Source organism: Rhodofomes roseus (assembly GCF_022264815.1).
Source record: "Rhodofomes roseus strain CIRM-BRFM 1785 chromosome Unknown C8Q71scaffold_8, whole genome shotgun sequence".
Taxonomy (NCBI): Eukaryota; Fungi; Basidiomycota; class Agaricomycetes; order Polyporales; family Fomitopsidaceae; genus Rhodofomes; species Rhodofomes roseus.
In genome coordinates, this window is record NW_025952964.1 from 874981 (window position 1) to 896480 (window position 21500).

The following is a 21500-nucleotide window of genomic DNA, read 5'->3' on the forward strand; positions in this document are numbered from 1 at the left end:
AAGTAGGCTTTGAGTGGCTTGTGATCAAGTGGCGAATCGGCGAGCGCCGGCAACAACGTCTGGTACACGCCCAATCTCGATCCATTGCTACAGACGCCCGATGTCTCTGCCTGCCCGACCAGGCCCGACCGCATGTGTCTACTTACTCCTCTAACTTGCTACCAGCTGGACTTGTCTACATGTCCACCCATCGTGCAGCGCGTCCCCCCCAAAGCCTCTAAGTACTACTTGGAACCATCTTCGAATGTCCAAGAACAATCGTCGCCGTATTCATGTGCGGTCCTCTCCACATTGACGAGGTTGTTCCGGACCAGGACCTTCAGCAGGCTCTCGTACTCCTGCTCCCTTCCGGCCTCCGGCCTCTGCGATCATCTCTTGGGCCACTTTATTCTGGCTCTCCATGCGCAGCACATTCTTACGTACGTCCAATAGCTCTTTCCTCCATGCCGACTAATGCCCGTTGGACAGCCTTGCCAGGACATACTCCTCCAGGACATACTCAAAGTATGCTGGCATGACATTCGCCGTCTCCTAGTCAATGAAATCCGTCACTTCGAGTGTGTTAGGGTCAACGAGGAATTCCGCTCGGACAGGTCACCATGGGTGAGTACCGGTCTGTCGTCGCACATGGTCTCTCGCTGCACCTGCTCGAGGGCGAGCCGACGTGGCTCGTCGACGCCTAGGGTAGGTGCGACCACCCGCAGTGCTTGGATGCGAGACTCGTCCCATTCCGCGCGTGTGGTGCAGAACGTATGCAGCGTGACGCCAAACTCGGTCTCCGTAGTGTAGGGCAGTCCCTCGGGGCGCCCGTAATAGCTGAAGCGGCACCGGCGCATGCGTAAGTCAAGGTCGCACAACCGTTTCTTGACTTCCGCGCGTTGCACGGGGGAGAGCGGCGGCCAGAGGGTGATATGGGGTGTGCCCGGCTGTCGCTCCGGTGGCGGGTCAGAAATCGTAACGACACCGAGGACTTGCTGGATAATTGGACCGAGGATCGAGCGAGCAAGGGTAGTCAAAGTCATAACCCCCTCTCCTTCTTCAGCCCCCATCTTCAGAATGGCTGTGGGTGAATAGTCGTAGAGGCACCGTGCTCCGACGTTGAATAACATGCGGAGAGGAGAGCTAGACATAGTACGGTGGACTACGCAATGCGGGCGGGCCCGTTGCCGGATCGCGGCTCGTCCTGAATGCGTTGCGATGCCATGATTCGAATATTTCTCAAGCTTGGACGGAGATGGAATCGTGGTGCACTGCTACTACATAGCCTGGGGCAAGGCGCTCGGATGCAACAAGTGATATCATGTCAAGAAGAAACCGCCAATTCAATTCCGAACGCCCTAGTAAGTAACTTAGCTCTCCCAGAGAATTTGAGTGCATTCGCTAATTGTCAGAGTGAGAGCTGCTGCTGCAGAGTGTCATTGTGCTTAGCAGCCAAGTGCAGAGGCGTCGGCCCTCGCTCGGCATTTTCTTGCCTATGATTCTGCTCCTGTCACGATCGCTCGACTTGTGTGCTGACAGTCGTGCGACCAAAGCAATGAAACATGCGAGTGAGACTTGGTGGGCGTGACCGTCTGGGACCATCCCACAGGGCACCACACTCTCTCTTCGCGGAAGTGGGTGGGCTATGATGAGAGTGGCGCAATTGCTCTGGCTCATCCACGGTCACTGTTTCATATTTTACTCACGACTGTGCTCTAGTGCTGGCGTCCCTCACTTTCCCTGGGACCAAGTTATTCTCGACGTTGAGGAGCGCACTTCAAACACCCACATTCGTTCCGGCACCAGGAACCAACTATCAGCTAGCAGAGGATAGCGGTCTTGAAACGCACTCTGCATGATGTCAACGCAAGACTCTCTGCAGCTGCGGAGGTGGCACGAGCGTCACATACTCAGATAAAGATAAAATGCAGCAGGCAGAACGAACTACAGCCATCATCCACCTCAATACCTAACATGCAACTCGGTCACCTTTGCGTCGTCGTCGCGGTCGTCATCTCGTACGTTGGCGGAGCGACCGGTGCTCTTGTTCCCGCAGCGGGTAAGTGTCGAGCACTCTTCGTGCTACAAATGAAATGACCTATTGCGCCAGGGCTCACTTCTCGTAGCTGTCCCCCTGACTTGAGTGGAGTGAGTCCGGACGGATGCCAAGGAAGGCGGGCACTGTAAGGTGCGGTAGTCAATATTATGTCTGCTACCTGACGGGAGCTGTGTAGGTGAGGCATGCCATACGACGTATGACCCATCTATACTGATGATCTCGTCTGACAGCATTGCACAGTCTCGTAGCGACCAGTGTGCTATATGAAAAAATCCGCGCAACGAACCCTGGGACTCGGGAGAATATTACTACTTCGATCGAGACAGTAATGTAGACTGAATTCAGCTTTCAGCCAGCGATACTAGTCGGCGTCTTCCAGAGCAAAATCGGCTCAGGCGTCGGCCTGTTGACATACACAACATACACGGAGCACGTCCGAGTCGCATCCTCCGAACGTGGTCGCCCCTCCCATTCGCTGATCGCTTCGAGCGCTGCAGGGCGCAGCACGTCGCTCACCAAGCACGCCACATCCACGCTCGTGCCAGTGGGATGCGCCTCTCCAGACTGCTGCGGCGGTTGCTCCTTGCGCAGCTTGTCTTCCCAAAGCTTGCGCACCCTCTCTGCCATGTCTCCGCCAAACACTACTTCTTCGGCCTTGTCGACGTTGAGCGCCACAGTGCCGATCTCCTCGCGCCTCTGCTCTCTCGTGCCTTCTCGGCGAAAGATGGGCTGAGAGGGAATCCCGAATTCCTCGACCAGGTGTGGTTCTTCGGGCACTAGGTGGACGGCATAAATCCTAGAACCATCGTCGACGACGAGCATGGCGGAAGGATATTTGGTGCCAGTGAAGAGCTTGGATAGAAGCGCTAGCATTGTCTTAGTGCGTGGCCTGAGCCTGGGTGCTATATGATCAATCGGCCTTCTTCAGATATAACTCCAACTGCCTACGCACCGGAGGAGTAGTGGATTTCGCGTCTTGTTGTGAGTAGATGTGTCCTGTGAACCCCACTTTTGCGAATTTTGACGTTGTCAGATGTGTACTATGCCGAAGGAGCGCAAACACACTGGTACACTTCTCGTTGATGATGTTTGGCTACGTGGCACTCACCTGCGTGCTCTGAGCTGATGCAAGAACCACCATCGTGTCCCCTCTACATAATCGTGTGATCCACTTACACATCGGCTGGGACAGTGCGGACCGTGCGGTAACCCCTTCCCACACTACCACGCCAGATGGCCTGAGGTACCTGCAGCATTAGGCGGAACGCGCCGCGTTTTGGCTGTCGTATCGGTCTCGGGTATGGTATACCAATCCGACTGCGGTACCGTTATTCAGCTAGTCTACTATCTGAGTAAGCGAAAGGAGGGCGCGCTCCGGCCCCGACGACCCACGCAGTGACTGGGATGGTGTGCCGACCAAGGGGTGAATTCCTTCAGAAATCGACACTGAAGAGCGGTCCCCAGGCGGATATCGGCTCAGGCTTCCGTCTTTTGACATACACGACATAGACGGGATACGTCTCGGTCGCTTCCTTCGAGCCCGCGTGTCCCTCCCTATCTCGTATGGCTCCAAGCGCTGCCGGCCGCAGCACCTCGTCGACGAGGCGCGCCACATCCAAATCCAAGTCGGCACCGCGCATGTCCGTCGACTGCGCCTGTTCGTTGCCCGACATGTCCATGTCAGCCCTGAGCTTGCGCATCCTGTCGTACACGTCCGCCACGAAGTCCGTTGTCTCGTTGGTATGTACGGGGAGCGTCACGGTCCCGATCTGCTCCCGCCGTTGCTCGCGTGCACCGTTGCGACGGAACGGCGCGTCGGGCGGACGGTTGGAACACGAGAAGCCCCATTGTTCTATGAGATCTGGTACTTCGGGTACGGGGTGTAGGATGTGCGTCATGCTGCCATCGCTGACGAGGAGAAGGGCGGAGGGATGTTTGGGGCGGGTGAAGAAGCTGGTGCATACAGCGGTGAGCATGGTTCCCGACAGTGTGGCGTCCAACCTTGGACCTGGGGTACTACCGTGAATGTCAGACTCGAGACATGTGCAGCATTTGAGCTACGTACCTGCAAGAGGCTGTCGAAGGAACGTTCGTGGAAAGAGCTGATATGGAGTGGGTGTGGATGCAGTCACAGCACGTTCGAGACGCTCACCGGGCGGCAAGCTTAAGATTTGGACCCCGCTATGACGCCAGGTTTCACAGTGTAAGATGAGCGCATCGCTGATGGGACTGTATGTACATGGTGACTTGGAGAAGATACGGTCGGCCGTAGGAGACGCAGGGGAGTGTCGGCCGTTCGAGATCAACTCAAGATCAAGGTCTAGCCTGAGGTACTACGTTTGGGAAACGTCGATTAGTTGGTGTATTATTGTACGTGGGACAACTTGAAAACATATACTTACCGCGCGATTGAAGAGAGACAGCGTTCCGTAACAAACGGGACGATCACGCCGAAGGCGACGATGTAGCAGTCTCGGCGGGTGCGGGGCGCAGCCCTCCGATGCCAGGCAGCCCGGTCCAATCGACCCTCCGGGACCTGTGGAGCAACGGGTGAGCGCTAAGCTGCGAGGGTCGGCCATGGGCGGACCCCAGCCGTGACAGCTTCGTCACGGATCGTCGGCTTTCCTGCGGTGAACTGGCGAGATTGCGCGGCGCAATGGGAGAGGTGGGTGGGCGAAAGAAGGCTCAGAGGTCTATCGAAGACTCTAGGGTGCTTTCGTTCGAGTTCGGAGTGTACGCGCAAAGAGGCGCCGCGCGCTTATTAACTCGCAACTCTTTGTTTGTTTGTCAATGTAAATCCCATCTGAGCGCGAAGCCCTAAGGCTATAGTATGTAAGTTAGTATGTAGACACACTGCGGTACTTAGATTCTACTATAGATTTACCTCTGTGCTCCACTCGTGCCTCGCTTCGCTCGAACCAGAATAGGACAATGACTGCCATCAGCTACCATCTTTCCGCGATTACACCGGCGTCTCGAGACTCGATACTGTAGCGTCCCAAATCGGGGAGGCAACCTTCTCGATATGGTAGGTATGCGACGCGACGTGTGCATGCGAGGAGCTCGGCGAAACCGTGATACGCTGGAGTAACAGTGATGGGTCAAGGCAGTAAGAACTTTAGTCAGGATTGACAGACACATTCGCATGGTCAGACCTCCGGTTTGTAGGGTGACGTAGTCGAGTGATCATGGCCTGCAAGCGCCGAATAAACTGGCCGACGAAGTGCCGTCCTTCGACTTTGCTAGAGAGGGACACATGTACAGCTTGATGTGAATACAAGGTATAGCGTGCGTGTGAGGCAGCAGAGGTAGATCAACAGGATTAGACGATGAGATGGGAGGTGAAGGGAGGTGAAGGAGGGTGCGGAGGATATCGGGGCAGCATCTGGGCGACATCGACCGGCGATCGAGGCGAAAAGCGGCAGGTGGTGCTCGTCGATTTGCTCATACGTACTGACGACGTCCGCGCAGGATCGTCGCGCACATATATCCAGCCATCTGCCCTCGCTTCCTCCCAGATCCTCCGCGAAATGACCACCACAACAGCGCCCACCCGGTCCGCCCCCGCTCCTGGGGCCGAGTCCATCGCGGGTGAGCACGTGCCGCACGTCCTGATGTCATAGATTGAGGACTGATCGCTGCACAAATACTCGCCCTCGCCGCCCCCGACGGCCCCCACAGCCCTCCCGTCGTCGACCGCCGCGATGAGCTCGCTACGCAACAATAGGATCATCATCGCCTCCCTCTTTCTCCCGAACACCGCTGTCCTAGGCGACTCCGCCCCCTCATCGCCGGCCCCCGAACCCATCGTCCAGCCGTCCTTCCTCCAGCCAGGCCCTACGACAGGCGGCCGACCAGGGCTCCCGAGCAAGGCGGGTCCGTTGCGGAGCATCGTAGAGGATCTCAAGGACAAGGTGAGTGGTCTGGCTCGGTCGCTAGCGTTCTTGGGCGTGCCCACTACCTCCACGTCCCTAACCCCGCGTCGCCGGGGTGATGGAGTCCGTGCGGTCAATCTCCTGCGTCCGGCTGTTGTATGCTGTAGTGGATGTGGGACAGGGGAGCTGCAGCTCGTCCTGCGCGCTGTATGCGTTATGCTACAACCATTCCGCAGATGACTGCAGTCCTCCATATCCTCGCCTACATGCTTTCTGCATCCATACGGTTATCTGTGCTGTTCTTACTTCTGTCAAAAGTAGCGCATACATGCACTCCTACAATCATCTGCGTACAGGCTGTGACATGCACAGCCGACGAGATACTTGTTTGGCCACTTGGCTAGCATCGATACACCACCGGACCTGCTTGGTGCAGTGTGTGGAATGCGATCCGTGGCAGTTTCCAGCCACGAAGAGCTAGACACGTAGCCTGCATCGCTACCCCGAAAGATGGAGTGACTCCAGGGTGATAATACGTTCTCGGGACACTTCGGATGGACGAGGCATCCGGGCGCTATCGTCGTTCTGCCTGAACGCTGTGGCGGCGAGATACAGCACGCCCTGTACGCTGGACTCGCGTGAGACGACAACCATTTTGCGGAGGAGCGTAGAGTGCACCGGGAGGCCACCGTCAGATTGATCTCTGCGTATGCCAACTGCATTTTGTATATGCTAACCATCATTCATAGTCCCGGGCAGTGACTCCTGCGGTGACGCCTCGTAACGAATCAAGCAACCCATTCACGACATTCACCGGACTCACTCAGCCATCCAGTCCTGCGCCGAACGGCTCTTCCGCCTCCCTTGTCGACTCGCTAGCTGCGAAAGCAGCCAGTGCCGCCAACAGCGTCGTAAGCGGAGCAGCGAACGCATTAGGTGCCAACGGCTCGACCAACGGGGCCTCCAAGCGGCACCAAACCACCCACACGAACAGCGCCGCGAGCCAGACGCGCGTGCAACGGCGTACATCCCGCGGCTCGTCGACGCGCACCGCTAGCCGCTCGCTCTCAGGTACACGGCACGAGACGAACGGCGGGAGCCGCAACATCCGGTGGCACGTCGAGAACAACCCGCACTGCAACGGCGGACTGAAGAACGCGGTGGACAGCGTCGGTGCGCGGCTGAAGCGCAAGCTGTGGGTGGGCACGCTCGGCGTGAACACGGACGGATTCCGGGAGAGCCTGAAGCGCAACATGGAGTGGCGGATGCGGGACGAGTGCGGCAGCGTGCCGGTGTGGATCCCGGACGCGGAGTTTGCGGGCTGCTACGACGAGTACTGCCACCAGGTGCTGTGGCCGTGCCTGCACTACGCGATTCCGGACGCGCCGAAGACGAAGAGCTTCTACGAGAGCGAGAGCTACAAGCACTACGAGTCTGTCAACCGCCGGTTCGCGGAGGCGATCGCGAATGTGTATCAGGACGGGGACATCATCTGGGTGAACGACTACCACCTGATGCTGCTCCCCGCGATGCTCCGCCAGAGGCTGCCGAACGCGCCGATCGGGTTCTTCATGCATGTCGCGTTCCCGAGCTCGGAGATCTTCCGCTGCTTGAGCGTGCGCGAGGACCTGCTGTACGGCCTGCTCGGCGCGGACCTCGTTGGCTTCCAGACGGCGAACTACGCGCGTCACTTCCGCCAGACGGTGAGCCGCATCCTGACAGTGGAGGCGTTGCCGAAGGGAATCCAGACGGAGGAGCGCTTCGTGGACGTTGGTGTGTTCCCGATGGGGATCGATGCTGGGCACCTCAAGCTGGAAAAGTGAGTCCGTTCGTGTCGTTCATTCCGCAAGATGCTGACATCTGGCAGGCGTAACCCCGAGGTCGCGGAGTGGGTCAGCTCGCTGCGGCAGCGATATGCTGGCATGAAGATCATTGTCGGCCGCGATAAGCTCGACAACATCCAGGGTGTCCGGCAGAAGATCCAAGCCTTCGAAACCTTCCTGGACAAGTACCCCGAGTACCAAGGCAAGGTCGTCCTCATCCAGGTCGCGCTGCAGACGACGGAGGAGAACGAGATGCAGGGCGGCGTCGCGGACGTCGTGTCGCATCTCAATTCGCGCTTCTCGACGCTGACGTACCAGCCCGTCGTCTTCCTGCACACGCAGGACCTGACGTTCAGCCAGTACTTGGCACTGCTGACGGTTGCGGACGCGTTCGTGGTGACGAGTTTGAGGGAGGGGATGGCGCTGAGGACGCATGAGTTTGTGGAGTGTCAGGAGGAGAGGCATCGGCCGTTGATCCTCAGTGAGGTATGGCATAATATTTCACTGTGAAACGTCTTGACTCTGAAATGGTGCCACAGTTCACTGGGTCTTACAGCTACAGTGGTTTCCGGTCGTGTATCCCTATCAACCCTTGGGACAAGCGGATGACAGCGAAGGCTATTCACCAGGTACGGATACACATCTTCCCCGTAGCATTGGTCACTGATCATGTACACAGGCGCTCACCATGAGCGACGAGGAAGCCACCTCCCGCTGGGAAGACTTGCACGGCCACGTCGTGACGCAATCCGCCCAAGCCTTCGTCACCTCGTTCCTCGTGCGCTGCCTCCGTGCGAACATCGAGCATATGCACATGCAGGGCGACACCGCGGAGGTCGCCTCGCTCGACGTCGCGCTCCTCCTCCCGCGGTACCGCCATAGCGACAAGCGGCTGTTGCTCATCGACCTTGAGGGCGCGATGTGGATTCGCGACATGCGCAAGCTCAGCAGGGCGGAGTTCAACCCGCCAAAGGAGGCGATCGACGTGCTCAATAGGCTCGCGGATGACCCGAGGAACGAGGTGTGGCTGTTGAGCGGCTTGCCGGTGAAGGGCATGCTGGACGTCGTCGCGGAGATGGCGCCCAAAGTCGGGATTGTGTAAGCGCCCTCGTCGGGTCCCAGAGCGTTTGCTGATTGTGGTGATACGACAGTGCTGAGAACGGCTGCTACATCAAGACGCGTCCTACACGCGGTGGCGAGTCGACCTGGACCAACATGGTTGCGAACTTCAACTTGACGTGGAAGGCACCGTGCCTAGAAATCCTCAACTACGTGAGTTTGTAGATCGCACTGACCTCCACGTCTACTGACACCGACCACGCAGTTCACGGAGCGCACGCCAGGGTCCTTTGTCGAGGAGCGAGAGGCGTCCGTCGTCTGGCGCTACTGGGTCGACCCCGACGAGCCGCAGACTGACCGCCAGTGGGCCCGGCGCCAAGCCGGCGAGGCGCAGAACCACATCTTCGACAGTCTCGGCGAGCGGTACGGCCTGCGCATCATCCCCGGCGCCAACTCCTTCCTTGTCCTCCCCAACAACATCTCGCGCTCGACGGCCGTCGGCGCGATCCTCTCCCCTGGCGGCCCTGCGCACTCCGCGCTGGCAAGTCGCGCGGCGTGGCTCGCGCCCGAGGCGACGGAGCCGGAGAACGTGACCGAGTTTGGGTTCGTGTTGGCGGTGGGCAAGGACCAGAAGCTGATGCGCCGCTTGAACGAGCTCGAGAACGCGGAGACTGTGAGCACGGGCAGCAAGGGCACAGATGCGAAGTGGAAGCTGGAGCCGGAGCAGGTGCTCAGCGTTCTCGGACGGTTTGCCGATGCGAAGTAGCCGCGCACATAAGGGCGGAATTGGAGTGCGATCCAGGAAAACAAGAAGAAGCAAGGAATCGATTTCTGTAGCAACATGGTAGTTGTACGTGATGTTTCTTATATCTCTAGATGGCAGGTGTACCTGCGCACCGTTTTGTGTAGCATCCAGTGGAAATCATGTAGTTTGCATGTAGTATCGTGGCGGACATTACCACGCACCGTATACAATAGTGACTAATACAACTAGATTGTCATGATACATCGAGCGTATGTTCGTCCATGCACACCTCGTACAACTGTAACATTGATAGTGCCGTTCTGAAATAGGTGAGTGCTTCGAATGTCGGGACTGTATGTGACTACAGTGTTCCGGCGAATGTAATCACTGCGTAGGCGTGTGCTTTGATCCAGCTACGCTGACTGATGTCACCGCCCTCTGCAAGCGTCCGTCTACTGACCTGGGAAGTAGCCGTTATTTGCGTTATGACAGCTCAGACATGAGATGGCTCACCCTGGAGGAATGCAGCCCGCGCCCGAGTCATCTGTACGCCCGCTGCCTGAGCAAACGACAGCGCGCTTGGCTTCTCCGCTTTGACCGTGACAACTTCTATCGTCTCCGAGTACAGGCAGATGTATCGGGTGGTCTCCAGGACAAACTTCTCGAGCGTGAGATGTGAGGACGCGCCGAGGTCCTACGAAGCGACTGCATTAGCTCTGGTTGCAATAATGACACGGGTATACAGCTACATTGGCGATCAACGCTGAAAGGGCCGCGTAGTCGACGGGAGAACCGTGACCAGCCTTTTCGTGCACGATGATACTAATGATAACCCGCTGCTTTGCCTCTCGCTCGGGCGTGTTGACTCCAATGATGGTGAACAGCACGAGGTCCTTGATAGTAACACGGACGCTCTCCGTCCCTTCTATGATTTCCTGCGCATAGGATGTCGAGATCTCCAGTGTGAACTCCCCAGCGAGCGGGATCAGTTTCTCGGACTTGACGGCTACTACAGCGCGCTGGGCAGCAAACGCGCCGGTGAGAGCGAACGCCGTCTTCACTACAGCCCTCGCAAGATCCCTCGGGCCATCGAACTCTTGTGCGTCGGGACCATAGGCGAGGCCCATGATGCTCTTGCAGAGCTGGCCATAGTGGACCGAGTCGCGGACATCGTCCGACGCGCCGGCTTTGTCGAGGTACCCGGGCTGTAGATGGAGATGGAGGGTGACAAATAGAGGCTGTGGGCGTGTGCGCCCCCACCAGTCTCGCCCAATTGTTGAAGAAATGGAGAGCGAGTCTATGAAGACGGTGTCGTGAGCCACCGGGTCGTGGGCTTGGGGAGACATGGTGGCTGACAAGTGGCTGATGCGAAGGCGTGAATGAGAGCGATTGCCTTTCTTGTCTAGTGGATCGCCGATCGACCGGGCATGTGCCTGGCGGCCATCGGATTTCCGACGCGCGCGACAGTCGTTCGACGCGTCCCGACTCGCAAGCAAACGTGGGGTAGTGGTAACCTGGGTCGTTGCCATACAAGCACCCTCTCGACCCGCTCCGAGTTCGATTCTCGGCGTTTGCATAACAAGTGCAGTGCAGCTACTGTCCTGAGGTTCTTCTTTTACTCGCACTGCGCAACATGAGTTACAGAGTTGAGCGGGCTGGAGATACATCAGGCAAAGAGCGCCGAATCTTTGCTCGCGTGGAATAGGATGTAAATATGTCCCACAACTACCTGTACTAGGGATGAGCGACACTTGAGCTCTTGGTACTCAATGAGTGGAAAACTGACAACACCCAATGGGCAGTATGGTTCGGAAACAGCTTCGATTGAGAGTGACACAACAGATCGAGAATCCTTGCCATGACCCATAGCTAGTCCTCGTCCGACGGGCTGAAGTCTCAAGGCGACGTAAAGCGCTAATAGACATGTCTGACTCGGATTTGATTAGATGTCGCGCACAAGTGCCCACAGGCTAGTAAGAAACAGTCCTGAGACGGGCTTCTCAAATAACCATAGATGTTCCAAACAAACCGCACATCAGACGGGAGCAGTGTGCGTACGCGCCTCAAGATTAGAAGCTCCTCCCCAGCACATGGTCCTGACTTACCTTCTGCAACTTAGTATGTGGTATGTGCGGTTCTCGCCTCGACTTGTACTGCCTCGCTGTGGTTCAGGGTGCAAGATCAGCTGCTATGTACGTGCGTTGACTAGAATTGTGATTGCCTTAGCCCAACCTTAGCCCGTCGTTGCCAGACTTTAGTTAGACTCCATATTAACCAAGTCCATACGTTGGGCCTAGTGAGTGGACCAACATAAATCATTACCTGCTACTAGAGGTATATTGGGATGAACATGAAATGAGAAACCGGGCCATAAATCACAGATAAAAACCGAGAGAATGATGGGCATTATGCGTCCAGAAGCTACACGCCCACAGAGAACCGCTCGGACCCGAGTTTCTGACTGTTGGCCCAACTCCTTATCGAGCTTCTCTCGCCGCAGGCGCGCAGCGGTCCTGACTCGATATTTAAAAGGCTCTGCCACGCTCTCCACGACAGCACTGACCATGGCTTCACGCACCCAAGAAAGCGAGACAAGTCCCGAGTTGGACTTGGTCCGCATTACATTGCCCACCTTACCAAGTGTACCTCTCCTCTCCGCACCTTCGGTTTTCAACGTCGGAGCACGGCGCCTCTACGACTATTCACCCACGGCGATCCTGAAAATGGGAACGGATGAAGGCGAGGGGGTCATGACTGCCCTCGCTCGCTCGATCCTAGGTCCAGTCGTCCCAGAAGTCCTCGGGGTCGTCACCGTCCCACACCTCCATCCGCGAGCGAGGCACGGCCTCCTCTTGGCTCGACAGCCGGGTACACCCCTTGTCACCATCTGGCCGTCGCTCCAGCCCATGCAACGCGCCGACGTCAAGAACAAACTGTGCGACCTTGTGTTGCGCATGCGCAAGCGCCAGTTCAGCTATTACGGGCGCCCTGGGGGATTGCCGTACACTACGGATACCGAGTGCGGCACCGCGCAGCATACGTTCTGTACGACGCGCACGGAATGGAACGAGTCTCGCATTCGGGCACTGCAGACGGTCGCGCCTAGCATAGACATCGATGAACCACGTCGGCTCGCACTCGAGCAGATGCAGAAGGAGACCATATGCGACGATAGACCGGTACTCACACATGGGGACCTGTCCTCTCGAAACATCCTCGTTCACCCCGACACCCTCGAGGTGACGGGGTTCCTCGATTGGGAGATGGCGAATGTCATGCCGGCGTACTTTGAGTACGTCCTGGCAAGGCTGTCCGGTGGGCATCAGGCAGAATGGAGGAAAGAGCTACTGGACGTACTCAAGAACGTACTACGCGTAGAGGCTCAGAATAGGGCAGCCCAACAAACTTCCGTGGAGGATGGAGGCTCGGCGGGGGATGAGGAGTACGGGAGGGCGTTGAAGGCATGGAACAGACTCGTCGACGTGGAGAGGTCCGCTCAGGAATATAGCGACAGATGCTACTGGACGTTCGAGGACAATTCTCAGTAAGTAGGTTAAGAGACGTGGTGATTGTGCTATACGGTGGATGGGTGTGTATAGGTAGTACAGTATAGTTTGTTTACCCAAGGGATTGACGAGGGCGAGGGAGCCATGACTACCCTCGCTCGCTCCTCGGCCCAATCGTCCCAGCGTCGTGACCAATCATACACTTGAGCTATTGACACTCAGCGAGATACGGAAAACACACAACGTTTGGTGATTAGTGTTGTCTAGAAATAGGCTCGAGTGTGCGCAACACAGGAGAGTGAGTACCCTTGGCATGGTTAGTACTCGAATGAATCGACTTGTTCAATGACTTGAAACGTGTCCCAACCATGGAATCCCCTATATTATTATCTACATCCGAGACAAGGTTGAACGCTCGTAGAGATGTGCAAATTGATGAGCGCGTCGAAGATGCACACAGAATTCTACATGTTGGAAAACAGCGGTACTCACAAATGCTCGCGGACATCAAGTGCCAGCGCCCATGCCAACCACAGGTATCCCAACAAGGAGAATGCTCAGACTAAGCTGGTAAGGACCACGTATGCCACGTCCCAGCAGTCGCAGCACATCGAACGGATGTTGAGGATCGTCGCTGCTTATCGTAACCCAGTATCTGGGACGACGAGGCCTTCACGATCTGTAGAATGGATTAGAGATAGTGATATGGATGATAGATAGAAGATGATAGGATGATGGGCGTTCAGCGTCCGTAGTTATAGAGAACCGTTCGCAACCAATTTTAAACCCTCATCGACTTCAAGCTCTCGCTCTCAGGTGTCCAATCCTTGCCCTAGTATACCTGAGGCCCTCCTGCGTTCTCCACGCAATTACCAAGGATGGTTCAACAGACCGGTGGAAGCGAGTCACGTCCAAAGTTCGAATTGGCCCGCATTACGTGGCCCACCCTACCAAGTCTACCTCTCGCACCCATGCTATTCAACGTCGGAGCACGGCGCTTATACAAATATTCATCCACGGCCAATCTGAAGATGGGGACTGACGAAAGAGAGGGAGTTATGACTGCCCTTGCTCGCTCGATCCTCGGTCCAATCGTCCCAGAAGTCCTCGGTGTCATTACCATTTCTAACCCGCCACCGGAGCGGCATGGCCTCCTCCTGGCTCGACAGCCGGGCACACCCCTTATCACCCTCTGGTCATCGCTCTCCTCCATGCAACGCGGGGAAGTCAAGGGAAGGTTGTGCGACCTTATGTTACGCATGCGCCGGTGCCGCTTCAGCTATTACGGGCGCCCCGGGGGACTGCCCTACACTACGAAGACCGAGTGTGGCGTCACGCAGCATACATTCTGCACCACGCGCGCGGAATGGGACGAGTCTCGCATCCAAGCACTGCGGGCGGTCGCGCCTACCCTAGGCGTCGACGAGCCACGTCGGCTCGCCCTCGAGCAGGTGCAGCGAGAGACCACGTGCGACGATAGACCGGTACTCACCCATGGTGACCTGTCCGATCGAAACATCCTCGTTGACCCTGACACTCTCGAAGTGACGGGTTTCATTGACTGGGAGACGGCGAATATCATGCCAGCATACACTGAGTATGTCCTGGCAAGGCTGTCCAACGGGCATCAGTCGGCATGGAGGAGAGAGCTATTGGACGTACTCAAGGATGTGCTGCGCATGGAGATCCAGGATAAAATGGCCCAAGGGACGACCGCAGAGGCCGTAGACCGGAAGGAAAGAGAGCAGAAGTACGACAGGACGCTGGAGGCCTGGAACAACCTCGTCAATGTGGAGAGGACCGCTCATGAATACGGCGACGATTGTTCTTGGACATTCGAAGACAGTTTCCAGTAGCACTTAAACGAGGCTTTGAGGCGGACGCGCTGCACGACGGTGGACATGTAGACACATGTACAAGTTGAGGTAGTAGTAGAGAGTAGGTGTGACCGAGCAGACAGAAGACGGCGGGCGTCTGTAGCTATGGATCGAGATTGAGCATGTACCAGACGAGGCCGGCGCTCGCCGTTTCGCCACTTGTCACTGATCTGTGACCACAGGCCACTCGATGGCTACTACTTAGCCGCGCTACAGTCTACAGTCACACATCCAGCAAACACTGTGATGCGCCATTTTTCTCAGGTGTCACAGCGTACAGTAATCAATGTTGAATTCGTTCGAGACCTGGACAAACCACTCAGCGACGCAGACACGTAGTCTCCGTTGCCGACCATGAAAGAATGACAAGCGCTTTTCTGCAGACACGGTATGACATCCTTCTTTTCCGCCATCTGAAGAGCCACTTTTAGATCGCAGCGAGCGTAATGAGGACACGGAATATCTCTCAAAATTACAAAAGCTGAGACCACAAGATGCGTGATCAGACGAACTGTGCAGACAAATAGGTGGACTTTTGTTGGTGAATGCTCGACCCATCGACCGAGGAACAATTTGAACTCCTCGGATGACGAGTTTGAGACCGGCGGGTCTGACTGTAGGCTGTCATGGGCGGCAAATTATCGTCTTTGTTATGGCAAGACAAGTCCTGACACTTCTGATAGGTGGAACATCCCTCTCCGTGTGCCTCTACCGCCTTGTCCATTCGAATCCTCCCTCGATGCCCCCAGGAACCTCAAAACATCTACTTTCTGCCAGTCTACGATACGCGGTAGAGGGTTACTATTGCGCGACTGGAATAGAAGTTTCAGTCAGATGATTGCGCACACTGTGAGTTCCCATTTGACGTACCGGCGTTGACATGTTCTAAACGATGACGCAGCTGTAGCCGGCGTTGCCATTGCTAGTGTCGTAGTCAACAGGAACCGTCTCTGAGCCCTCAGCGCCGGGGACAGAGGTGGGAATCGGCTCGGCGATGGTGAAGAACGCGTCCATTGGAGCGAAGAAAGCGACGAAGTGTGAGTTCGAAGGTCGAAAGTTAGCGATGTTGTCTGGCTGACGGACTCGCTGCCAGTCTATGCACTCTGTCAGTCTATTTATGCGATTTCTGAACCTACGACGAGACAATAAGGTGAGCCCTCTCACTTGCTTGTACCTCAGCAGCGGGCGGGCCACACAGCCATCGTGTGGCTTTGACTTCTTGAGGATAATCCCTGTGCAAAGAGTGGGACACGTCAAAGCTACATACCATCTAGATCCCGATACCCCTCTCGATCCAATCTTATTGAGCTATGCCATAAATGTTTGGTGTGATTGACGTAGTAGCATTCTAGGATCCGTCCTACTAGTCCGACGGCCGCCATACTGCAACATAGGAGGCGGATAGTTTCAACAATAGCGCGGCGTCCTTCCGAGGCTGTCCGCCCCCGGGCCCTCTCTAAAGAACGCTCCGGCTTGCAAAGCGAGGTACCTTACAAAGATACATCGCTTTGAGCATCAGCGGATTCGTTATTCTGGAGCCCCTTCTTGAGGGAGCACGGCATTTGGGTCAATCGAGCTGCTGGCTAGGGCTGTGTCGCAGTACTGAAGGCCCTATTCACTCTCGCTAGGGGCAACCAATGCTCGTCGAATACCCCTCCCTTCTACGACCACAACGCGGGCCTTGTCGAAGTTCGTCAGCTTGTTGCGACACGCCGCTCAGCACATGCCAGGAGGTCAGGTCTCTGCGCCAGGTCTATATACCATATACAGCGTAGTAACAGAGAGATGGATTGACTTCAAAGGTACCGATTCATTTACATCCAAGACCTTTTTGGATTCTCTAATTAGCGATGGCAACACGGGGAACAGGATATGCCGGCATGTACGTTGAGAACACAGCTCGGTACACTGGCAGAGCCTACCAGGCGCACGGTGTTCACGTACATACCCTACCTCGTGGGTCTGATACAATGTACGCTTGCCTGTCACGCTTCTGGACACGGAGACAAAATGAGAGTCCATTGCAAGCTGAATGCAAGTTGAGTGCACGTCGCGTTCGGCAGCACACAAGATGAGTTGACTCCGGATCTTCATGTCTACATTATCCAACGTCCTCTAACATTATCGATACAAAGCGTGCCAGTACGGCGAGGTTACACTAGGGTATCTTCGACTCTGCCAACAACTTGACTCAGTTGTTGACCGACGTGGGGTGGTTGATATCCTGCTGAGCCGAGCCCTTGTCACGGCGGACGTTGCCTGCACATGTCGGTGAGCCTTCTGCAGGTATGGAACCATAGACCTGATGTCACTCACCGATCGTCTCTTGCTGGCGGTCGCCAGTCAGAGCACCGACGACGGCGTCTTTGCGGCCGCCGACGCGGTCCTTGGTTCCCTCGACGTAACCCTCGGCTTGGGCAGCCTGGTACTCGCCCTCGCCCCTGGCGTGCTCATCGCGACCGGACTGTGTCCACGACGTCGCACCGGTGACGTTACCGATGGCCTCGACGGCAGTTCCCTTCACGGAGTGGAACTGGCCGGTGGTCTTGCTACAAGGGTGAAGAAATGAGGTCAGCGACCAGCCGAGCGAACATGGTGAAAGCAAGGCTTACTTGGGGCCGTTGTTGCTGTTGTTGTTATCGTTGGACATGGTGATAGTCGTGAACGGTGATTAACTGAGTTCGTAAAGATGTAGGTGGGTCGTGAAGTGATTGTGAGGACCTACTCTCGCGTTCCGGGCCCTTTTATGCTGCTTGTGGCTGTAGGTACCTAGAATCATACGCCCGGCACCACTGACGTGTAGTGGTGACGATGCCGGGACGAGGTACCCACATCCACAGGTTGGTGGTGCTTAGCGTTGCGGAGGAGAGATGTCATGTTTCACGCCATACCTGCCGTTATCGTGATCCAGGTTCGCCGGAAGAAAGTGCCTGGCCGTAGTGACCGTATACGTGCGCAGTGCTGAATAGTCGAATTTCGGGTGCAGGACATATTGCGCAACGCTTGGCCTGTTGACTCACGTGTAGAGCACACCACAGGCACCACGTCCTGGGCCCATGTAGCACCATACGACGTATGGTGGTCTGCCTAACTCGTGATGACGTCATGAGCCGTACACCGTACTGCAGCTTGGGTGAGCAATTCGGGAAGTATACTGTCAGGGTTTTCAGTGTACAGAAATATAGCTCATGCATCTAGAATCTGCGCTGGACCCACGATCTTCACGAGGGAATAATGTTTGGGCCGAACAAAGGATGCGAAGAGGAATGATAGAGTGAACTTGATGGAATGTGCTCACTCACTGAACGTCCGAAGCCGTTACGGCTCATGATCTTGACCTTTGAAGACGCAGCGAGCCACGTCCAGACTGAACGCTGGATTGAATAAAATACATACATACTCTAGGCTGCATCAACGTCGTTGCAGAAGGAGCCTGGGTCGAACGACTCGGACGCCAGCGCCACAACGCGGCTTATCATGTGCCTCCTCCACGTGGCCGTCCCGGGCACTGGGAACGAGCGCTCAATAACTTGTCGCAGACACGAGAGCATCGTTTACTGAGCGATGTACGCGACGGCGGTGGTACAGAGTGGTCGGTCAGCATGGAAAGGTGAGCAAGCGCAGCCATGTTCTATGTAACAAAACTAAGCCTTGCTTCAGGTCCGTTCTTCGTAGCATTCCCTAACATCCGACTGGCTCTGGAGAACAACGTCCCCATCAAGACGAAGGCCCGTTCGTGTACCATCCTGCCGAACTTCGTCGGGTATGTCCCTCGTTTTCATAGGTTCGACTGATACTGATTGCATTACAACAGTCTGAGGTTTCTCGTCCACAACGGGAAGGATTACCTCCCGGTGAATGTCACGCAGGACATGGTGGGGCACAAGCTGGGTGAATTTTCGCTGACGAGGAAGAGGTTCACTTTCCGGTGCGTAGCGTTATACCCGTTCTATCTATATCTCTTCTGATTTACGATGCAGTGCCACCAAGAACAAGTAGAGCATACACTAATCACGCCATATACATCATCGTCTCGTCTTGCTGCTATTTATCCGTTACGCTGTGCTTGCGGTCTCTGTAAGACCATGTGAAGTCCCTTATTCTCCTGTGGAGCCCCAAAACAAGGTCCAGAGAGCCCTTTCTTCGTTGATTCGTGTGCTGCAAGTCTGCAATTGCGGTTACATTTAATCCCCGAGACTAGTGCTGCTCTCTACCTCGTCAAACTTGAGGCGAAGAACCCTGCATCCCGAGATATGGAGCATGTCCTCCCAGGTCCTCCCATGACCGTCAGCACCCTCCTTCGATGCTTCTTCCAGCGACCTTATGGTGTCAGAGGCCTAGGCGTTGGCTTGAAGGCTATCACAAGGGCTATAACCGTGCGAGCGTTCTCGAGGAGGATCACCAGCTCAAATCCCATGGCTAGAGTGATAGATATGGCATCTCCTTCCGCAAAACAGAGCCATGCGACGTCGATGCTTCATTCATTTGAGACGAAGGCGCTTCAGGTTCATTTTGCGTGGTCCTTCCAGTCATATATCGCGGTACTTCTCACATCATAGTGCCTATATGGTGCAAGCCTGGCTCAGACCAAGATCATCTCTTTTAGCACTGCCAACCCTCGCTCAGAGTCGGAATCATGCCGCGTTGTAAAGCGTGTAAAGCAGATTAAAGTGCTATTCCCGCATAAGGCAATCAGGCGCCCATGTGTTGCCTGAACGGACAAGGCCTGCTCAACATCGCCCACAACGACCACCGCTAGACAGACGATGCCGCGCTCATGATGCAGACCGCCACGTCCACGATCTATGCTCCTCCGCTCGGCATGAAGCAGGCACCGCCAGACCCGGCACGGGCCTCAGTGGGCCATCTGCTCTCGAAGGCGTACTCGCTGCCGTGCTCGACCGCCACGCAAGGCTTCACACAGCTGGTCCCGCCGATGAAGCGGTTCCAGGTCGCGCTGGACGTGCTGCTGCCGCTGCTATACGCGCCTGCCGAGGTACGTTGCCTCGAGTCATCTCGACCCAGACAGACTGATCAACCGGCATCTGGAAGCCCGCGCAACGGATCCTTGTCTCGTACATCCTCTACTCGCTCTATGCACCTCACCCGATCGCTATCAACCCCTTCCAGTCCGCGCTCCTCGCGACGTTCGTCAAGGAGCGAGAGGCGGCGATCCGTGTCGCGGTGGACGGCGGTGTCAGCGAGAACGAGCAGCTCGTCTGGGTGTTGTGGAAGATCCTCAGGGGAGATGGCAGTGATGTACGTTTGCCGCACCTCCACTAACCATACCCGTGATGCTGACGACCCACTAGATCGGTCCGTTCTCGCCGTCCACCTTGGCGCGCTCGCCGCTGCCCCCGAAGCTGAGGGCGGCGAACTTGACTCTCGAAGACGAGGCGGAACGCACGCGATCCGATCTGTACGCCCTGTTCGCACTGTCGACATCGAGACCCCTGCTGACCCTTGATCGACTGGTGCCGTAACTAGAAATGGCGCTACCGGCGCTGACGCGGAGGCGCAGGTCACACCGGAACAGGACGAGGAAAGACAGAGACTGTCCGACGCGATGACTCTATTGTTGGCGGCGCGCGACCGCGTCCTAACCTTGTCGGAACAACGCATCTTACTCCCGGCCCTCCCGCAACTGACCTCACGACCTGTCATCACCCCCATGGACCTGCCCTCTCTGATATCCTACAACCCTTCGATCGCACATCCTCTGTTCGCCGCGCTTCTCTCGTCTTGTGCTGCTAGTAACCGGGATCCCACCTTGTATCTCGAGGTTCTGAGGTACCTCCCACCGATCTTGCCGTCTTTCGACATCATGGGGCGGCTCCTGCGCGATCCTACGACTGTGCTGGATATCGCGACCGGCGGCAAGACCACTATCGCGGACCTGGTGCGAACAGAGGTGCTCGGCTGGTTCCTCCACGAATGCATCAACTGGCTGGACAGGGCGGAGGAGGACGAACGCGCTGGGGAGGTGAGCGACGACCGCTTCGCCAAGGGCGTGCAGAACGTACGTCACGTCACTCCTTAGCACGGTCTCGTAGACGCTGATGGGCCTTTCCACATTGCAGCTGTGCCGGTTCTTCACCTCCCTTATCAAGTTCTCGATCATCGACCCAGCCTCAGACGCGGACTCGGCTGAGATGGCGCACTTCACGCTGCGCAACGCGCGCTTCGAGGAGGCGCAATTGCTCTATCGCATACTCGTCACGGGCCAGTTCTGAGATGAATATGTGAATGACTGACCATGCACCTACGTATTATGTCGCTAGCTGATCGGACTCCCTGATAACCCATGTACAGATCCGTCCTATGTGTACTGAACCGCGTCATGAGCCTTTATGATCATCCTTTGTCTTAAGTACTTATTCCTATGCAGCCGTTCGACTCACTGTAGTTACTGAGCAATGTATGTATGTACAAAGTGTATGGATTAGACTGACTGTACAACCAAGACAGACGTGAACAATTCGCGGCGAGCTCGGTGTTCGAAGGGTATCCATGCATAAGACCGATGCGTTCCACTCATACATACACCGCATATGTTATGCATACGTACCAAGTGAAG

The 21500-nt window shown here is 56.2% G+C and overlaps 11 protein-coding genes and 1 non-coding gene across 12 annotated transcripts; 7 read left to right on the top strand and 5 right to left on the bottom strand.

The window, feature by feature from the left end:
- Positions 1–548: 548 nt before the first annotated feature.
- On the bottom strand, positions 549–1130 carry C8Q71DRAFT_723107 (uncharacterized protein; the record flags this gene model as incomplete). The annotated part of the gene is made up of 1 exon (XM_047921567.1): positions 549–1130. One exon carries the CDS (start codon positions 1128–1130, stop codon positions 549–551), a length of 582 nt encoding a protein of 193 aa, XP_047779865.1.
- Positions 1131–2059: 929 nt separating this feature from the next.
- Positions 2060–3287, bottom strand: C8Q71DRAFT_563595 (uncharacterized protein). The gene is made up of 2 exons (XM_047919384.1): positions 2991–3287; positions 2060–2927 (listed from the first exon to the last, which is right to left on the bottom strand). Exon 2 carries the CDS (start codon positions 2909–2911, stop codon positions 2387–2389), a length of 525 nt encoding a protein of 174 aa, XP_047779866.1. The 5' UTR covers positions 2912–2927; positions 2991–3287; the 3' UTR covers positions 2060–2386.
- A 57-nt stretch (positions 3288–3344) lies between these two features.
- C8Q71DRAFT_563582 (uncharacterized protein) lies at positions 3345–4291 on the bottom strand. Its single transcript, XM_047919383.1, has 3 exons — positions 4191–4291; positions 4104–4140; positions 3345–4054 (listed from the first exon to the last, which is right to left on the bottom strand). Exon 3 carries the CDS (start codon positions 4012–4014, stop codon positions 3472–3474), a length of 543 nt encoding a protein of 180 aa, XP_047779867.1. The 5' UTR covers positions 4015–4054; positions 4104–4140; positions 4191–4291; the 3' UTR covers positions 3345–3471.
- Positions 4292–5742: 1451 nt separating this feature from the next.
- Positions 5743–9561, top strand: C8Q71DRAFT_857012 (glycosyltransferase family 20-domain-containing protein; the record flags this gene model as incomplete). The annotated part of the gene is made up of 7 exons (XM_047927361.1): positions 5743–5952; positions 6663–7732; positions 7781–8222; positions 8276–8365; positions 8416–8834; positions 8888–9008; positions 9061–9561. 7 exons carry the CDS (start codon positions 5743–5745, stop codon positions 9559–9561), a joined length of 2853 nt encoding a protein of 950 aa, XP_047779868.1.
- A 220-nt stretch (positions 9562–9781) lies between these two features.
- On the bottom strand, positions 9782–10918 carry C8Q71DRAFT_563575 (Dihydroneopterin aldolase-domain-containing protein). The gene is made up of 3 exons (XM_047919382.1): positions 10290–10918; positions 10054–10234; positions 9782–9992 (listed from the first exon to the last, which is right to left on the bottom strand). The coding sequence occupies exons 1-3, from the start codon at positions 10884–10886 to the stop codon at positions 9925–9927; spliced, it is 846 nt and encodes a 281-aa protein (XP_047779869.1). The 5' UTR covers positions 10887–10918; the 3' UTR covers positions 9782–9924.
- Positions 10919–11032: 114 nt separating this feature from the next.
- Positions 11033–11116, top strand: C8Q71DRAFT_t60. Its single transcript has one exon. It is a non-coding gene; the product is annotated as a tRNA-Gly (tRNA).
- Positions 11117–11846: 730 nt separating this feature from the next.
- On the top strand, positions 11847–13405 carry C8Q71DRAFT_754732 (uncharacterized protein). The gene has a single exon (XM_047923501.1). The coding sequence runs from the start codon at positions 11937–11939 to the stop codon at positions 13086–13088; it is 1152 nt and encodes a 383-aa protein (XP_047779870.1). The 5' UTR covers positions 11847–11936; the 3' UTR covers positions 13089–13405.
- Positions 13406–13845: 440 nt separating this feature from the next.
- On the top strand, positions 13846–15056 carry C8Q71DRAFT_563660 (aminoglycoside phosphotransferase). Its single transcript, XM_047919385.1, has one exon. The coding sequence runs from the start codon at positions 13925–13927 to the stop codon at positions 14900–14902; it is 978 nt and encodes a 325-aa protein (XP_047779871.1). The 5' UTR covers positions 13846–13924; the 3' UTR covers positions 14903–15056.
- Positions 15057–15441: 385 nt separating this feature from the next.
- C8Q71DRAFT_754738 (uncharacterized protein) lies at positions 15442–16417 on the top strand. Its single transcript, XM_047923502.1, has 4 exons — positions 15442–15735; positions 15794–15960; positions 16017–16073; positions 16276–16417. Exons 1-2 carry the CDS (start codon positions 15510–15512, stop codon positions 15817–15819), a joined length of 252 nt encoding a protein of 83 aa, XP_047779872.1. The 5' UTR covers positions 15442–15509; the 3' UTR covers positions 15820–15960; positions 16017–16073; positions 16276–16417.
- A 407-nt stretch (positions 16418–16824) lies between these two features.
- On the bottom strand, positions 16825–17624 carry C8Q71DRAFT_754739 (uncharacterized protein). Its single transcript, XM_047923503.1, has 3 exons — positions 17536–17624; positions 17240–17472; positions 16825–17182 (listed from the first exon to the last, which is right to left on the bottom strand). Exons 1-3 carry the CDS (start codon positions 17571–17573, stop codon positions 17115–17117), a joined length of 339 nt encoding a protein of 112 aa, XP_047779873.1. The 5' UTR covers positions 17574–17624; the 3' UTR covers positions 16825–17114.
- Positions 17625–18458: 834 nt separating this feature from the next.
- On the top strand, positions 18459–19358 carry C8Q71DRAFT_754746 (mitochondrial 30S ribosomal protein S19). The gene is made up of 4 exons (XM_047923504.1): positions 18459–18533; positions 18584–18686; positions 18738–18851; positions 18904–19358. Exons 1-4 carry the CDS (start codon positions 18488–18490, stop codon positions 18920–18922), a joined length of 282 nt encoding a protein of 93 aa, XP_047779874.1. The 5' UTR covers positions 18459–18487; the 3' UTR covers positions 18923–19358.
- Positions 19359–19503: 145 nt separating this feature from the next.
- Positions 19504–21390, top strand: C8Q71DRAFT_754747 (uncharacterized protein). The gene is made up of 5 exons (XM_047923505.1): positions 19504–19919; positions 19976–20182; positions 20236–20342; positions 20411–20942; positions 21004–21390. The coding sequence occupies exons 1-5, from the start codon at positions 19701–19703 to the stop codon at positions 21154–21156; spliced, it is 1218 nt and encodes a 405-aa protein (XP_047779875.1). The 5' UTR covers positions 19504–19700; the 3' UTR covers positions 21157–21390.
- Positions 21391–21500: the final 110 nt, after the last annotated feature.

Excerpts from the sequence above, each read along its gene's own strand:
- C8Q71DRAFT_563595 (XM_047919384.1), bottom strand. The coding sequence starts at position 2,911 with ATGCTAGCGCTTCTATCCAAGCTCTTCACTGGCACCAAATATCCTTCC.
- C8Q71DRAFT_563582 (XM_047919383.1), bottom strand. The coding sequence starts at position 4,014 with ATGCTCACCGCTGTATGCACCAGCTTCTTCACCCGCCCCAAACATCCC.
- C8Q71DRAFT_563575 (XM_047919382.1), bottom strand. The coding sequence starts at position 10,886 with ATGTCTCCCCAAGCCCACGACCCGGTGGCTCACGACACCGTCTTCATA. Across the intron at positions 10,235-10,289 it reads TTTCAGCGTTGATCGCCAAT|GACCTCGGCGCGTCCTCACA; the intron begins GTAGCTGTATAC and ends GTCGCTTCGTAG. Across the intron at positions 9,993-10,053 it reads GCGGGCTGCATTCCTCCAGG|ACGGACGCTTGCAGAGGGCG; the intron begins GTGAGCCATCTC and ends CCAGGTCAGTAG.
- C8Q71DRAFT_754732 (XM_047923501.1), top strand. The coding sequence starts at position 11,937 with ATGATGGGCATTATGCGTCCAGAAGCTACACGCCCACAGAGAACCGCT.
- C8Q71DRAFT_563660 (XM_047919385.1), top strand. The coding sequence starts at position 13,925 with ATGGTTCAACAGACCGGTGGAAGCGAGTCACGTCCAAAGTTCGAATTG.
- C8Q71DRAFT_754738 (XM_047923502.1), top strand. The coding sequence starts at position 15,510 with ATGACGAGTTTGAGACCGGCGGGTCTGACTGTAGGCTGTCATGGGCGG. Across the intron at positions 15,736-15,793 it reads AGAGGGTTACTATTGCGCGA|CGGCGTTGACATGTTCTAAA; the intron begins CTGGAATAGAAG and ends CATTTGACGTAC.
- C8Q71DRAFT_754739 (XM_047923503.1), bottom strand. The coding sequence starts at position 17,573 with ATGTCCAACGATAACAACAACAGCAACAACGGCCCCAA. Across the intron at positions 17,473-17,535 it reads AACAGCAACAACGGCCCCAA|CAAGACCACCGGCCAGTTCC; the intron begins GTAAGCCTTGCT and ends TCACCCTTGTAG. Across the intron at positions 17,183-17,239 it reads CCGCCAGCAAGAGACGATCG|GCAACGTCCGCCGTGACAAG; the intron begins GTGAGTGACATC and ends CGACATGTGCAG.
- C8Q71DRAFT_754746 (XM_047923504.1), top strand. The coding sequence starts at position 18,488 with ATGTACGCGACGGCGGTGGTACAGAGTGGTCGGTCAGCATGGAAAG. Across the intron at positions 18,534-18,583 it reads TGGTCGGTCAGCATGGAAAG|GTCCGTTCTTCGTAGCATTC; the intron begins GTGAGCAAGCGC and ends GCCTTGCTTCAG. Across the intron at positions 18,687-18,737 it reads ATCCTGCCGAACTTCGTCGG|TCTGAGGTTTCTCGTCCACA; the intron begins GTATGTCCCTCG and ends GCATTACAACAG.
- C8Q71DRAFT_754747 (XM_047923505.1), top strand. The coding sequence starts at position 19,701 with ATGATGCAGACCGCCACGTCCACGATCTATGCTCCTCCGCTCGGCATG. Across the intron at positions 20,343-20,410 it reads GAACGCACGCGATCCGATCT|AAATGGCGCTACCGGCGCTG; the intron begins GTACGCCCTGTT and ends TGCCGTAACTAG. Across the intron at positions 20,943-21,003 it reads TCGCCAAGGGCGTGCAGAAC|CTGTGCCGGTTCTTCACCTC; the intron begins GTACGTCACGTC and ends TCCACATTGCAG.